Source organism: Pelmatolapia mariae, linkage group LG15 (genome assembly GCF_036321145.2).
Source record: "Pelmatolapia mariae isolate MD_Pm_ZW linkage group LG15, Pm_UMD_F_2, whole genome shotgun sequence".
NCBI lineage: Eukaryota > Metazoa > Chordata > Actinopteri > Cichliformes > Cichlidae > Pelmatolapia > Pelmatolapia mariae.
The window spans coordinates 37,755,167-37,767,857 of record NC_086240.1 but is presented as its reverse complement, the minus strand read 5'-3'; the positions used below and the strand labels follow the sequence as shown (position 1 = coordinate 37,767,857).

At 39.7% G+C, this 12,691-nt stretch overlaps 2 protein-coding genes across 2 annotated transcripts in view; one reads left to right on the top strand and one right to left on the bottom strand.

The window, feature by feature from the left end:
• Positions 1–4,508: 4,508 nt before the first annotated feature.
• Positions 4,509–5,898, bottom strand: LOC134642780 (protein ANKUB1-like). The gene is given in 4 exon segments (XM_063494730.1): positions 4,509–4,684; positions 4,904–5,057; positions 5,059–5,116; positions 5,894–5,898. Coding segments are annotated over 4 exon segments (393 nt in total).
• Positions 5,899–10,602: 4,704 nt separating this feature from the next.
• The window catches only part of rnf13 (ring finger protein 13), a 38,978-nt gene continuing 36,889 nt past the window's right edge, over positions 10,603–12,691 (top strand). Inside the window, exon 1 of the mRNA XM_063494550.1 lies at positions 10,603–10,808. The gene's annotated coding sequence lies outside the window, so the exon portion shown is untranslated. The remainder of the gene's footprint in view (positions 10,809–12,691) is intronic.

The window sequence follows — 12,691 nt, the reverse complement described above, 5'->3', positions numbered from 1 at the left end:
CAACAAATCCGGATGAGATTACCATTTTCAATCAGCTTTGTTAAAAGTGTGACATTTATTTGCTACAACAATGAAATTATTAGAATAAGAGTTAAAAATGAGTAATGATGGACTCCTTTTGATCTTAACCCTGAAGTCTAAAAAAATTGATAGATGTAAAATTATCAATATATTGTATTTAATGTGCCGGGGGAAAACACACAGTAACACCAGTGACACACATCTGGGGACACATATGGCACACAGTTGCGATATACAGGGTGGGCTATTTGTATGGATACACCGTAATAAAATGGGAATGGTTGGTGATATTAAAGTCCTGTTTGTGGCACATTAGTATATGTGAGGGGGCAAACTCCTCAAGATGGGTGGTGACCATGGTGGCCATTTAGAAGTCGGCCATCTTGGATACAACTTTTGTTTTTTCAATAGGAAGAGGGCCATGTGACACATCAAACTTATTGGTAATGTCACAAGAAAAACAATGGTGTGCTTGCTTTCAACGTAACTTTATTCTTTCATGAGTTATTTACAAGTTTCTCTTTTCTTCACAGCCATTGACATGTCGAAGAGGTTAACACGTGAGGAGCGGATTGAAATTGTGTTGATATCTGGTGAACGCAGTAACCGGGTCATTGCAGCACATTTCAATGCAAGACACCCTACGAGACCACCCATCTCCCATGCTACAGTTAGCAAACTGCTTGCTAAGTTTCGTGAAACTGGTTCAGTGTTGGATTTGCCAAAATGTGGACGCAAGAAAACTGTCACTAATGAAGAAACATCAGTGGCTGTCCTAGCTTCATTCAGCAAGAGCCCACAGCGTAGCACTCGCCGCATGTCACTGGAGAGTGGCATAAGTCAAACATCCCTTCGGCGGATATTAGCTACTCACAAATGGCACCCTTACAAACTCCAGCTACTGCAGCAGCTCAACGAGGATGACCCAGATCGGCGCACAGAATTTGCAGAATGGGCAAAACAAAAATTGGAACAGGACCCTCAGTTCACGCAGAAGATTTTGTTCAGTGATGAGGCAAACTTTTATGTGAATGGTGAAGTTAACAAACAAAACCACCGCTATTGGTCTGACACTAACCCACATTGGATGGATCCCTCCAAGACTGTTGGAACAACAAAAGTGATGGTTTGGTGTGGTATATGGGGTACAACGATAGTGAGTCCATTCTTCATCAATGGAAACCTCAAGGCCACTGGATATTTGAAATTTCTACATGATGATGTGTTTCCTTCTTTATGCACTGAAGCTGGCACGTTCCCTGAGTTTTTCCAGCAAGATGGTGCACCACCACATTATGGATGCCAGGTCCGAGCATTCCTAGATGAACAGTTTCCTGGAAAGTGGATTGGTCGTCGTGGGCCAGTTGAATGGCCCCCAAGGTCTCCCGATCTGACCCCCTTAGACTTTTATCTTTGGGGTCATCTGAAGGCAGTTGTCTATGGTGTGAAGATACGAGATGTGCAGCACCTGAAACTACGGATACTGGATGCCTGTGCTGGTATTTCTCCTGCAGTGTTGCTATCAGTGTGTGAAGAGTGGGAGAAGAGGGTTGCATTGACAATCCAACACAATGGGCAGCACATTGAACACATTTTATAAGTGGTCAGAAACTTGTAAATAACTCATGAAAGAATAAAGTTACGTTGAAAGCAAGCACACCATTGTTTTTCTTGTGACATTACCAATAAGTTTGATGTGTCACATGGCCCTCTTCCTATTGAAAAAAACAAAAGTTGTATCCAAGATGGCCGACTTCTAAATGGCCACCATGGTCACCACCCATCTTGAGGAGTTTGCCCCCTCACATATACTAATGTGCCACAAACAGGACTTTAATATCACCAACCATTCCCATTTTATTACGGTGTATCCATATAAATGGCCCACCCTGTACTTTAAGAAACATTGATAATTGAAAGAACTGCATGAACAGCTTTTTATCAAGTTTATTTGCACAGTCAAATAAAGTCACTGGTGTTACCTGTCACAATACGGCTGTGTGCAGGCAAGAGTAGGACCCAAACGCAAACTCGCAGAGACAAAAAGTAAACTCAAAAAACACAGCTTTATTGCTGGCGTGGAAGAGACACAAAGAATAAAACTAAACTGGGAAAACTAATACCAAATCATACATGGAAACATAGGGAGACTCACACAGCTATGTTGGAGGACGCAACACTGACAAAGAGAAACATGGGGCTTAAATACACTGTGGGATAACGAGGGGGAATGAGCCACAGGAGGAGAGCACAGCTGGGAGTAATTAGGCAGGACGAGACAAGGGAAGCAAAACTAGAAACATTAACATAGGACACAGACTGTGAAAGTAAAACAGGAAACACACTGACTGAACTCAAGAAATGTAAACTTAACAGACTGGGGAGACAGAACATAGGGACCTGAAACATGGGACAGAAAGGCACAGTAGACACAACATGAACATAACAATGCCATAGGGGAAGAGTAAAACAAAATACAGGAACACAGGACCTCTTTCAAAATAAAATGGGAAATATAATGAAGCGCAAACATAACATAAGAAACACAGACATGAAACACATGAAGGACAAGGGAGACTTAACAGGGATTGGATACACAAGGGGAATCTAATAAACAAATGAACTTAGATAACCTAATGAACTTAAACATAAACCATAAATATCAAAATAAACTTAAAACGCTGGGTCAAAAGACCCAGGATCATGACAGTTACCAAGATCCAGTTATTAAGTAAGGGCTCTAGTGTTATGTAAGGGAACATGCCGGTGACAATTTTCATGAAAAATGCCTTTTACAAAATGGCTGCTACAGGGCATCAAACCACATGGTGTCAGTCATATTTATTAAAAAATATTGTATTTGAAATGGTAAAAAAAATATTTTTGACATAAAAGCAAAGCTGTGGCCACAAGCACTCATATGGTGCTTGAATTGATGTATAACTGATTTAATAACCAATACTAATAATAAGTGATGGAAGGTGTACTTGTTCAAATAACATTGTTTCATTTTAGGAAATAAATAATTTGTAACTTTGAAGCATTTTTTTAAGTGTAATATTTCTTTAAAGGCCAAGGACAGAAAAACAGACATTTCCATTGAATGACCTCATAGTGGATACTTTTTAATTCTAACAGTGCGTGTTTCACAAGAGACATGCAGCCAGATGTATAAATGTCACACCACTTTAGCAGAATGATCTACGTATTTGCACTCTACCTGTGTGCCCCTCTTTTGTGGGTAAGTGTATCAACTGGTACTCAGCTCATCAATGACAACACGGAGCTCCTGCAGCTGAGCCTGTGGTGGTTTGTGAAGCACCCATCTTCAGCTGCTCAGTTTTACAAAACATTTACTTTTTTTCCCCAAAATCAAGGTGTTTTTATATTCCCATTTAAAATCCTCTTTTTTTAAATGACCAGAACTACACTTTAGCTATAACCTTTGAAAATATGATTTCAATTCTGTACCCTTGATCAACAGACTACGTTCTTAAATTTCATTGTGACTCAGAAGACACCCAGTAGTTGTTTTTCTTAGTTGATTTATGTGAACAGTGATATGCTAAATTTGCTCTTAATATAAACCCTGTGAAAGCCATATCTCTGCAGTCTCCAGTCTTAACCTCCTAAGACCCGAACTCTTCCATATCATGCATTTTTAATTTCTCTTTGATATTTGGGCATATTGGGAACTGACGAATGTAAAAACAAAGAATTGCCAGATTTATTTATTTTTACCTGATTTTTGTTCCTGACAAAAATGAGATGCACATATGAGGACATTGGTCTTAAATTTCGATAGAACAGTGCAGTATAATGTCCTCGTAAGTGGATATCAGGCCCTTCTAGAGCAAAATTTAGTATTTTGGTCTAGACAACTCAAAATCTGATGTCCACATATGTGGACGCCAGGTCCTAGGAGGTTAAAGTAAAGTACTGATGGGTTGTCCAACTGCAGTTATATACAGCACCTTCAGTTACATAGCCTTGTTGCCTAATACTATTTTACAGCTGCTTCCTTTTAAAACAAATGCCAACTACTGTCTTTAACCGTTACTGGAAGTGTGTTACAAAACTGTGCAATGTGACATGTTGAGTTGTGTCATCCCTGATTCAAGGCCAGTCCTGACTTGGACTTTTGTCTCATAATATGTTGCATTCACAAACACATTTTCAGCTCTACAGAATAACTATATATCCGTGTTTCAATCTTTCTGTCCTTCTTTTTAATAAAAGGCAGAGACACAGAATGGCAGCTTCACTAAGCCTGGGGGTAAAGCCTCCGTTTCAGTTCTTAGTTTGGTCTCAGGCTCCCTGGGTGGTTGAAGCCATCTACCAATAATTTACTCCCCAGCGTTGCTCTGCAGGCAGCAGCAGTGTGCTGGGATCGATTGCAGGCTGCTTTGTTTTGCCCCAACTGCAGCAAGTGTTTGGATGCGATGGGAAGGCACATATTTCTAAGAAATACAAGTGAGCCCAGCTTGTCAGCTGCGAAGACCGCACAGTCCTTCATGCTGAACTGCAATTTTCAAAGGTTTACAGCCTCCGGGGTCCCGAGAAGCCAAGCTCAAAATGCTTTTGGTGATAAAGAGTTCAAGGCTGAGGGTTTGGCTGCTCTCTGCAGCTGCTTGGATGAGACACTTTCTGGTGTCTTGGTGTGCTGTTGATTGGCTCCACAGTCAGTAGGGACGAAGTCCCACTGGTTTCCCAGGATGTGTCCCCTTCTCAAGCAACCAACCAACCCAGCAGATTCAGGTGGCTGGAACTGGTGGCAACATACAGCGCCACCCACAGCTAAAACTAAAAATAATTACCTCTGCAGCACTCACCATAAAACCACACACTTTACAGAGAAGCACAGAAGAAAAGCCTGACATACCTGTTTCAGTGCCATAGTCCAGCCAGTTGCATTGGTACAGTTGGACACCAGCAGGTGTGCAGAGCCAAAACTTGCTCACTGGAATTCCGGTCTGCACAGATACCATTGTTTGCAGTTTGGTCACAGACGAACAAAGGAGAGACCTTAAGTCCTGCGACTGGTAACATTTCTCCTGTCACAGTATTGAAAAGGCACATCATAGGCCTTTGTTCACTCAGAAACAATGACACAAAGACGTGGAAGTTAAGGCAAAAGCACAACAGCAGTCATAATCCTCGTCTTTCTATTAGTGGAAACTTTGCAATCTGTAATAGAAATGTTGACTAAACTAGCACAGATTGTAGTCAACGCCTTAAAGTAGCATGTTTTTGTTTTTTAAAAAAAAAAAGGTTATGGAAAAACTGTACACAGGGAGGACACAAAGTATCATTATAAAATGATTCAAGAGTTTGGTGCCACACAGTGGTTGTGATTATACAGTAACATGGAGAAAAGCGCCACCTTTTTTTGACTAAATGGACTGGATTATACTGAATGTACCTGAAAGAGTAAAGAACTGCTTTACTTAAGATGAATGCTTTTTATTTACTTAAATTATAAACAGAGCTTGAATGTGGATTTTTTTTTTTTACATATACTAAATGAGTTGTTAGATGTAAAACAACACGACAAAGTGAGCCGGATCGAGGCCGACACTATAAGATGCACACAGGTGTGTGTGTGTGTGTCCACTACTAAAAATAATGAGGACAAACTAGAGATTTTACACAGCTGTAACTGATTTTTCACTCACATTGGAACATCTTGATTGTTCTGTATTAGCGTATCAGTCGGACATAAGATCTACTAATTTCAGCACCTGCATTTAAGTAAGATGATTAGTGATAGTGTGCGGTGCAGGACCCTTCAATAAAGCTTCTGTGGTAGAAAGCATTAGACCATTAACATTACAAGTTCTAAACCCTTTCCATCTTCTCTACACCAGCATACGTCATACCTTATCATCTGCAATCTGTTGGACACACCCAGCAGTCTATATAGCACCACCCTACCTTTTAATTAACCAATTACCACACAGTGTAAAGGGATAGTTCATCACTTGAAATTCTATTTTGTGTTACACTAAATCCTTGAATTGTTACCTATAAAGAATATGGAAATACTAAGAATATATAACATTCTAGATTGGTTACATTGGGATTACAATGTTAAGATTATATTGTGTACATTATAAAGTCTGGTGCAGTATTTGTGGATAGAAATCTGGGCTACACGTGACAGTCCAAACTGGAATTTGATTGATGTCACCTACACGGCTGACCTGCTTCTGTTTTCACAGTGACGTCACCACATGTGACTCTTGGTCACAAAGTTCAGATGGAGTTAAATATTTGTTGTCTGACACTGCAGTATGAGCACAGTGTGGTCTACATCAGCATGTTGCTGTTCTAATTCTTGATTTTCTTTAACTTTAGGCTTTAGGTCAGCAGTAAGCCTGACTTCATTACTCGTCCATTCTTTTGTTTTCAGCTAAAGTGCACAAGCGAACCAAGAAGGGGACGACCACGAGACAAAAGGTTGTGTGGGCTCATTTGGAAACACGTCCTCGACCCCCAGCACTCTGACGTCAGCTCTTTGCTCTGCTATTTATTGAGAAACTAAAGAACAGCCCCAGTGTGTTCAAGGTTGGAGTAATGTGAAACGTTTTCTGGATTTTATAGTTCTGTGAGGTTTAACAAGAGGTCGCTCATTTACATTAGACCTTTCAAAGTCTAAATGAGATCCTGGTTTTCCTTTTGTTCACTGCTGACCTGAACGAAACAGTTTAACGAGATTCTCGACCTACATTTTATAAATATTCCTGTTTATACACACAAATCAGGACACACACATACTGTCTGAATGTGGAGACATACATATATCAAACAAAGAAAGCCACAGGATTGTAAAGGTTGATGCTTTTATGGACCACACATGCTCCTCTAAAAAATATTTTTTTTTAAAGTCCATTTGTATTTCTTTTTAATTAAACCATGAAAACTTCAACCATTGCAGGTTTCAGTTTTTTTCTTATGGGTTTTTTAAAATAACTTATTTAATAAATACTCTTATATTTGTAGATATCCCCCAAAATATTTTTATTATATATTAATCCTTCCGTGCTGGTTGATAAAATGAGAAGGGAGCACTGTAATTCCCCTGTTTTACTGAGGAATAACTTAGATCTTAAAAAATATGTAAAAGCTGTTTTAACTGTTTTGCAATAAATACTTTTTACTTGCCGATTAAATTGTGACGTTAAGTAGGTGAAAAAAAAGAAATGAAAAGTGCTCATTAGGAAAAGTATACCCTTTCATGGTGTGATACTTTAGGTCTGGGTAGTAATTTTGGAGGTGGTATTTGAGATTATAGGCTGAAGTTTCAGCTTGTTCATGGCTTGGGGGAAAACTTTTCTGCATGCTGGTGTTTGTGTGGATGGTTTTGTGCCTGTGTATTGCTATAGGCAGTTCTTGTATACACGTCAAATGGAATTCATTTCCTAGTGTTTATGATGCATGATGGAAAAATTGTAGGTTAAGCGTCATTCCCTAATTTCAGTATACTGACACATACAAGCTATTACTAAATGATGCACACACTTTGCCTGTCCTATTGTTGCTTTAGACAAAGGCACATAATTGGCACACAGAAGAGGGCATCATTTTCATTATCCTGGTTATAAAACAAAATTAAAACACATAACACAAACTTGAAACAGGCTTTGTTATTTAGTCATTAACATTTTCAAAGGGTCAGCAGGGGAGCTCCATTTTTGATTTAGCAGAACTACACGCTGGATGCCATTCATTTTGAAACCCCAAAGGTATTTGTGCACTAACTGGAGATCTTTTGCTTGTTGGCCAACTGTGTGAACCACTACATTATGGAGCCATTTACTAATATACTGACTTCATGTGATTCTATTCCTGGCAATAAACAGATTAACCTCTATTTAACAATTAATTGCACAGTGGATTTTATGGGAGAATATGCCACCTGTAAAGATGCTGGTAGCAGTACTTCTTTGAGTAATGTGCCCCATCACTTAACCTGAAGATTCACTAAGATGAAAACTGAAACAGGCATGCCTCCTTCAGTGCATCTATCAACACATGACTCTAACCTGTCCTTTATGGTTGGGCTTAGCTTGAGGCAGAAAGGAAACAAAAACATAACTGTAGGGTTGGAAAGGCAAATAGGTGTAGAAAATGAAAGAGCAGTTTAAGATCTAGGTAATTACAATTTGGAGTCATGGTGCCCTCCTCCCTCTAGGTGCAGAACCACTATCTTTCTTTTTTATAACTCTTTATACTCTACTCGTCTCTACCTGTGTGTGTGTGTGTGTGTGTGTGTGTGTGTGTGTGTGTGTGTGTGTGTGCGTGCGTGCGTGCGTGCATGCGTGCGTGTGTGTGTGTGTGTGTGTGTGTTGTGACTTTTCCAGGACTAGGGTGTGGTCCCATCTCCACTTACTGCCCTCTCCACTTATTGGCAGACTGTTGTTCTGCTCCATGTGGCAGTATACCTCAGGATCACGTACTACTTTAAAACACTTACCTGTCAACTTGCTGACCTTGATTTTGGGACTTACTTGCTTGTCTTCTTCCTCCTTCCTGCCTGTTTAGAAACTTTCCTGAATATCTGCATGACCCACTCTCTCTCAGTCTCAGTTGGAGACTCACCTGTTCACTCTGGAACCACAACACTCCAGAAAAGATGCAGAATACTTACCTGAGTGAAGTCCTGGTCTTTGGAAAACCACCTTTGATTATTCTCCTGAAACTGATCATTTAAACCTGTTGAATCATTCAGCTGTGTCCTGTCATTGAGTCCCCAGCAATCTTCCATCATGGTATGAAGAGTGACGAAGTTTGGCCACATAAAACAAAGTTGTGAACATTTAGTAAACGCTTCCCCCCCATATTAGGTTAAGGTAAAAGCATATTTCTGTGCCTCTGTTTTGACATCTGTGTCTAATATTTTTTTGATCTCTGTAACCATCCTAAAGCCCAATTAACCCAATTAATGAGCTTCACAGTAAAATATAAAAATCCAAACAGAAACATTTGTCCGTGCTGACAACGAAAGTCATCTATCTGCTGTCTGATTTAGTTTAGGGGTTTCAGGTGTTTGCTAAATGCAAGAGAGTTGGACACTGCATGTTTGGATGAGAAACAAAGACAAAAAACAAACAAACACAAAAAACCAGAGCGTTCATAGAAATCTACTAACCACTGCTAAAATCAGCCAAAACAAAGCTGTGTACCATCTTCCTTGGTGTTTATGAAGACTAAATCTGCTTCTTTCTTTTTTTTGCACTTTTTGAGAGCACTGTACATTAGGAACCATATGCGTTGGTTCTGAGCTGAGGAAAATACCCCGGTGCTGATATCTAGAGTGTGGATGATAATATACGCAATGATGTTTCAAGGTCTTAAAAACTGCATTGTATCATCGTGCTGGTAGTTGGTATGGGGTGTTTGTGCTGATATGCTGTATTTTGTTTTTGCTGTGCATCATTTCAACTTTGAAAACCTAAGTTGTGCTACCATATTCTTTTTAGAGAGAAGAGGCATTCACCTGGCAACTTTTACAAACAATCCATACATGTTCATTTTTTTCTTCAAATGTACTGCCATAATCTTTAATATTTACTCTACATTTATTTATTTATTTATTTATTTATGCTACCCAAAACCTGTATAGTCCCCTGTACAGTTTTTTTTGTTTTGTTTTTTTGTTTTGTTGTTGTTTTTTGCAGTTTCTCTGAGCATTGCACGATCTGACCTGATATTGGAGTGAATTTGCTGGGACATTCACTTCTGGAAAGATTTGCAGCTATATTAAATGCTTTCTATTCATTAGTAAGCTTTCTCAGTCAGGAATGATTGCCTTCAAATTGTTTGGAAATACCTTTATAAAACCTTTCTAAGCTGATGGGCAGCAGCAATTGCTTCATTCAGATCACTGTTCTTCTTTGGCATTGTGTTATCTGGATGAGAAAATAGCCAAAACATCTGCTTTTCTAGAGGTGCTTGCCCTCATTGATGATCAGTCTAATGAGATGGTGTAATTAATATGTCATGTGTTGTAGCTGTAGTTCATCAGAAGCGAGATAAGGTCATTAGAAAATATTACTTAAAGTGGCATTTCTCATTATAAATGGTTTATTGTTTTAGTCAGTGCTGTATACAGTACTTTACTTTTAGTGACAACTATTTTCTATTTCACAACTATTTTCTGGCATGTGTATAAAGACATACAAATAGATAAAAACTGCAACCAATAATCCTTTGAAAAAAGAAAAGATGCACCCCTTTTTCTTTAGAGGGTGCTAGAGTTTTAAAAGTGAGTCCACTGTATTCTGAGGGGGCGGATGCTAACTTTTGTGGCGATAAGAAGGACCGTTTGTTTCCCCGGTTTAAAATATATGGTTTCTTCCAATTTTGACTTCTGTTAGCAGGAAATCTTCTAAAATATCTGAAGCCACTGCAGTGCAGCTCTAAATGTAGCCTGGCAAGCCCCCCTCATCTGAACAAGGCTGTTAACGGCAAATGATTGTACCGTCACGTGGATCTGTTTACGTCTTGAGTCACTTCCGGAAAAACTGACGATTGACAGGTGCTTTATCCAATCAGAAGCTGGAAGTAGAGTAGCGGAAGTGTGCGCTCTCACTTGAAAGAAGAAGCTAGCGGAGGGGATTAAACTGTTTACGGTCGGGTTTTTTAACCCTCCGCTCTAAGGGAATGTAGTATATCAAAACCTTGAACTTGCATATGTATCTTTACACAGCCTACAGCAGAGGAAAGCTATGTCGCTGTCAGCAGCTCAGTTCCTGGACGAGATAAACGCGCAAGCAGAAATAAAGGTAAACACCCGGGAGAAGCGGACTAGCCACCCATGCTAGCCTAATGCTAAGCCTTGTAGAGGGACGCTCTGTTTTTGTAGCTAGCTGCACACCTTTTAGGGTGTCCTCCCTGATTTATTTATGTACACAGCTACATCCGCAAAAAGCGTTTCTATTTTAAAGTGCTTGACATTACCGCTGTCATTATCGTGGGAGGAACTGTCTTGTGTGTAAGGGGTATAATTATTCTCTGGGGGTTGGTTAAACTGTTTTCTGATGTGTCGTTGAAAAAATTGGGGAGTGTGTTTCCTCATGTCACTCATGTCAGGCACACTAATAATTAAATATGTCCATGTTGCCGTCATCGCACGAGTTTTTTTTTCCGTAAAATGCTGCTGTCATTTGATGTTTAGTCATCATGTGCTCACTGCAGGTCCCTGCGATATTGCTTTCACTTCCCCTTTGAGCTTTTTTAGTTATTAATTAAGAAAACTACTATTTTACTCCGGTTTAGTCTTTTTTTTCTGGCTATGCTGCCACAGTTTTCACCTTATTTGCTAATAATTTGTTGGATTTGGATCTAATAGTTGTAAGCAGCTGTTGTCGTTGAGAATGCAGACTGGTAAGAAAGCATGTTTGAACATTTTTTCTTTGGATTAATCGATAGCTCTATCACGTTGTGCAAATAAACTTTAGTGTTGGGTTTATAAGTTTATGCTGTACTGTATGTACCGCCATGGCTCATCTTTTCTATGCATCACTGAGATAGGCGGCTTTAAGTCTGTATGTCATGGATCATTAAATAATAACGAACCAAATTATTTACCTTGTGAATTCATTAGGTGTAATGCCTAATTTTAAAACATATTGTGTTTGGTGGAGTCCTCAGAGATCCAGGACTGAGACCCAGGACCAAGGCACAGTGCGATGACAGCAAAAATATCATGTCATATTTTTATTTCTTCTTGATGGATGAAATTCTTGGAATGGAAGTAAGCGACTTTTCTTCTGGCCAACCAAAAGCTGGCCACAAAGTTATGACACTTAGTATCTCTCTACATCACACCACTTTATTGATAGAATATCCTCCACAAACCCTGCTCTCAATTATACCTAATACAGGTGACAGAAGTAGGATTTGATTTCAATGTGCAGCTGTGGGTGTGTTTGGTCTTCACACATTCAACCTTGATGGCCATCTCCTCACCGTTGGCATGTTGGTGCGGATTCCCAACTCTCAACTCCATGGCTTCACCTTTGTCACCTGTATTAGGTTGGTGTGAGAGCTCAGTTTGTGGAGGTTTCTCATGGGATGGTTGTCAGTCAGACAGAATGATGGAAGCGGATTCTGGCAGCTCTTGTAACCTCAGCTCTTAGCTCAGTCTTTAGTTGCATTCCTTGTTAATCCTTTAACACCCAAGTATCACACATGCTGCCTGGAGTTATTTTGTAAGTTTGGCTGTAGAATGACAAAATAATTCTCATCATTCAGGAACCATTTGAATTTCCTCTCTAGCCCAATGTGGTTGACGGGTTATGATAATGTGAAGTACACACACTAAACTGCTGCAGAGCTGATTTTTCTGTGTGCAGACTGCAGTACCATGTGAATGCTTTGTGCTACCGTGACACAACGTAAACTAGTCTTCTCTTCACAAATGTTAACAGAGTTAAGTTACTTAAAGAGTGCTTGTAAAGTGGGCTCACTGGTGGACCCACTGGTGCAGTGGTCCTGGGTGGCAGAGCTGATCATCTACCAACTGAAAGTCAGTGGATCGATCCCTGACTTCTTCAGTCCACATGCTGAAGTAACCTTGGGTGAGATGCTGAATCCCATGTTGCATCCACTGGAGCGTGTGTGAATGTTAGAAAGCTCTTAGGCATAGATGAAAGTGGTGTATGAA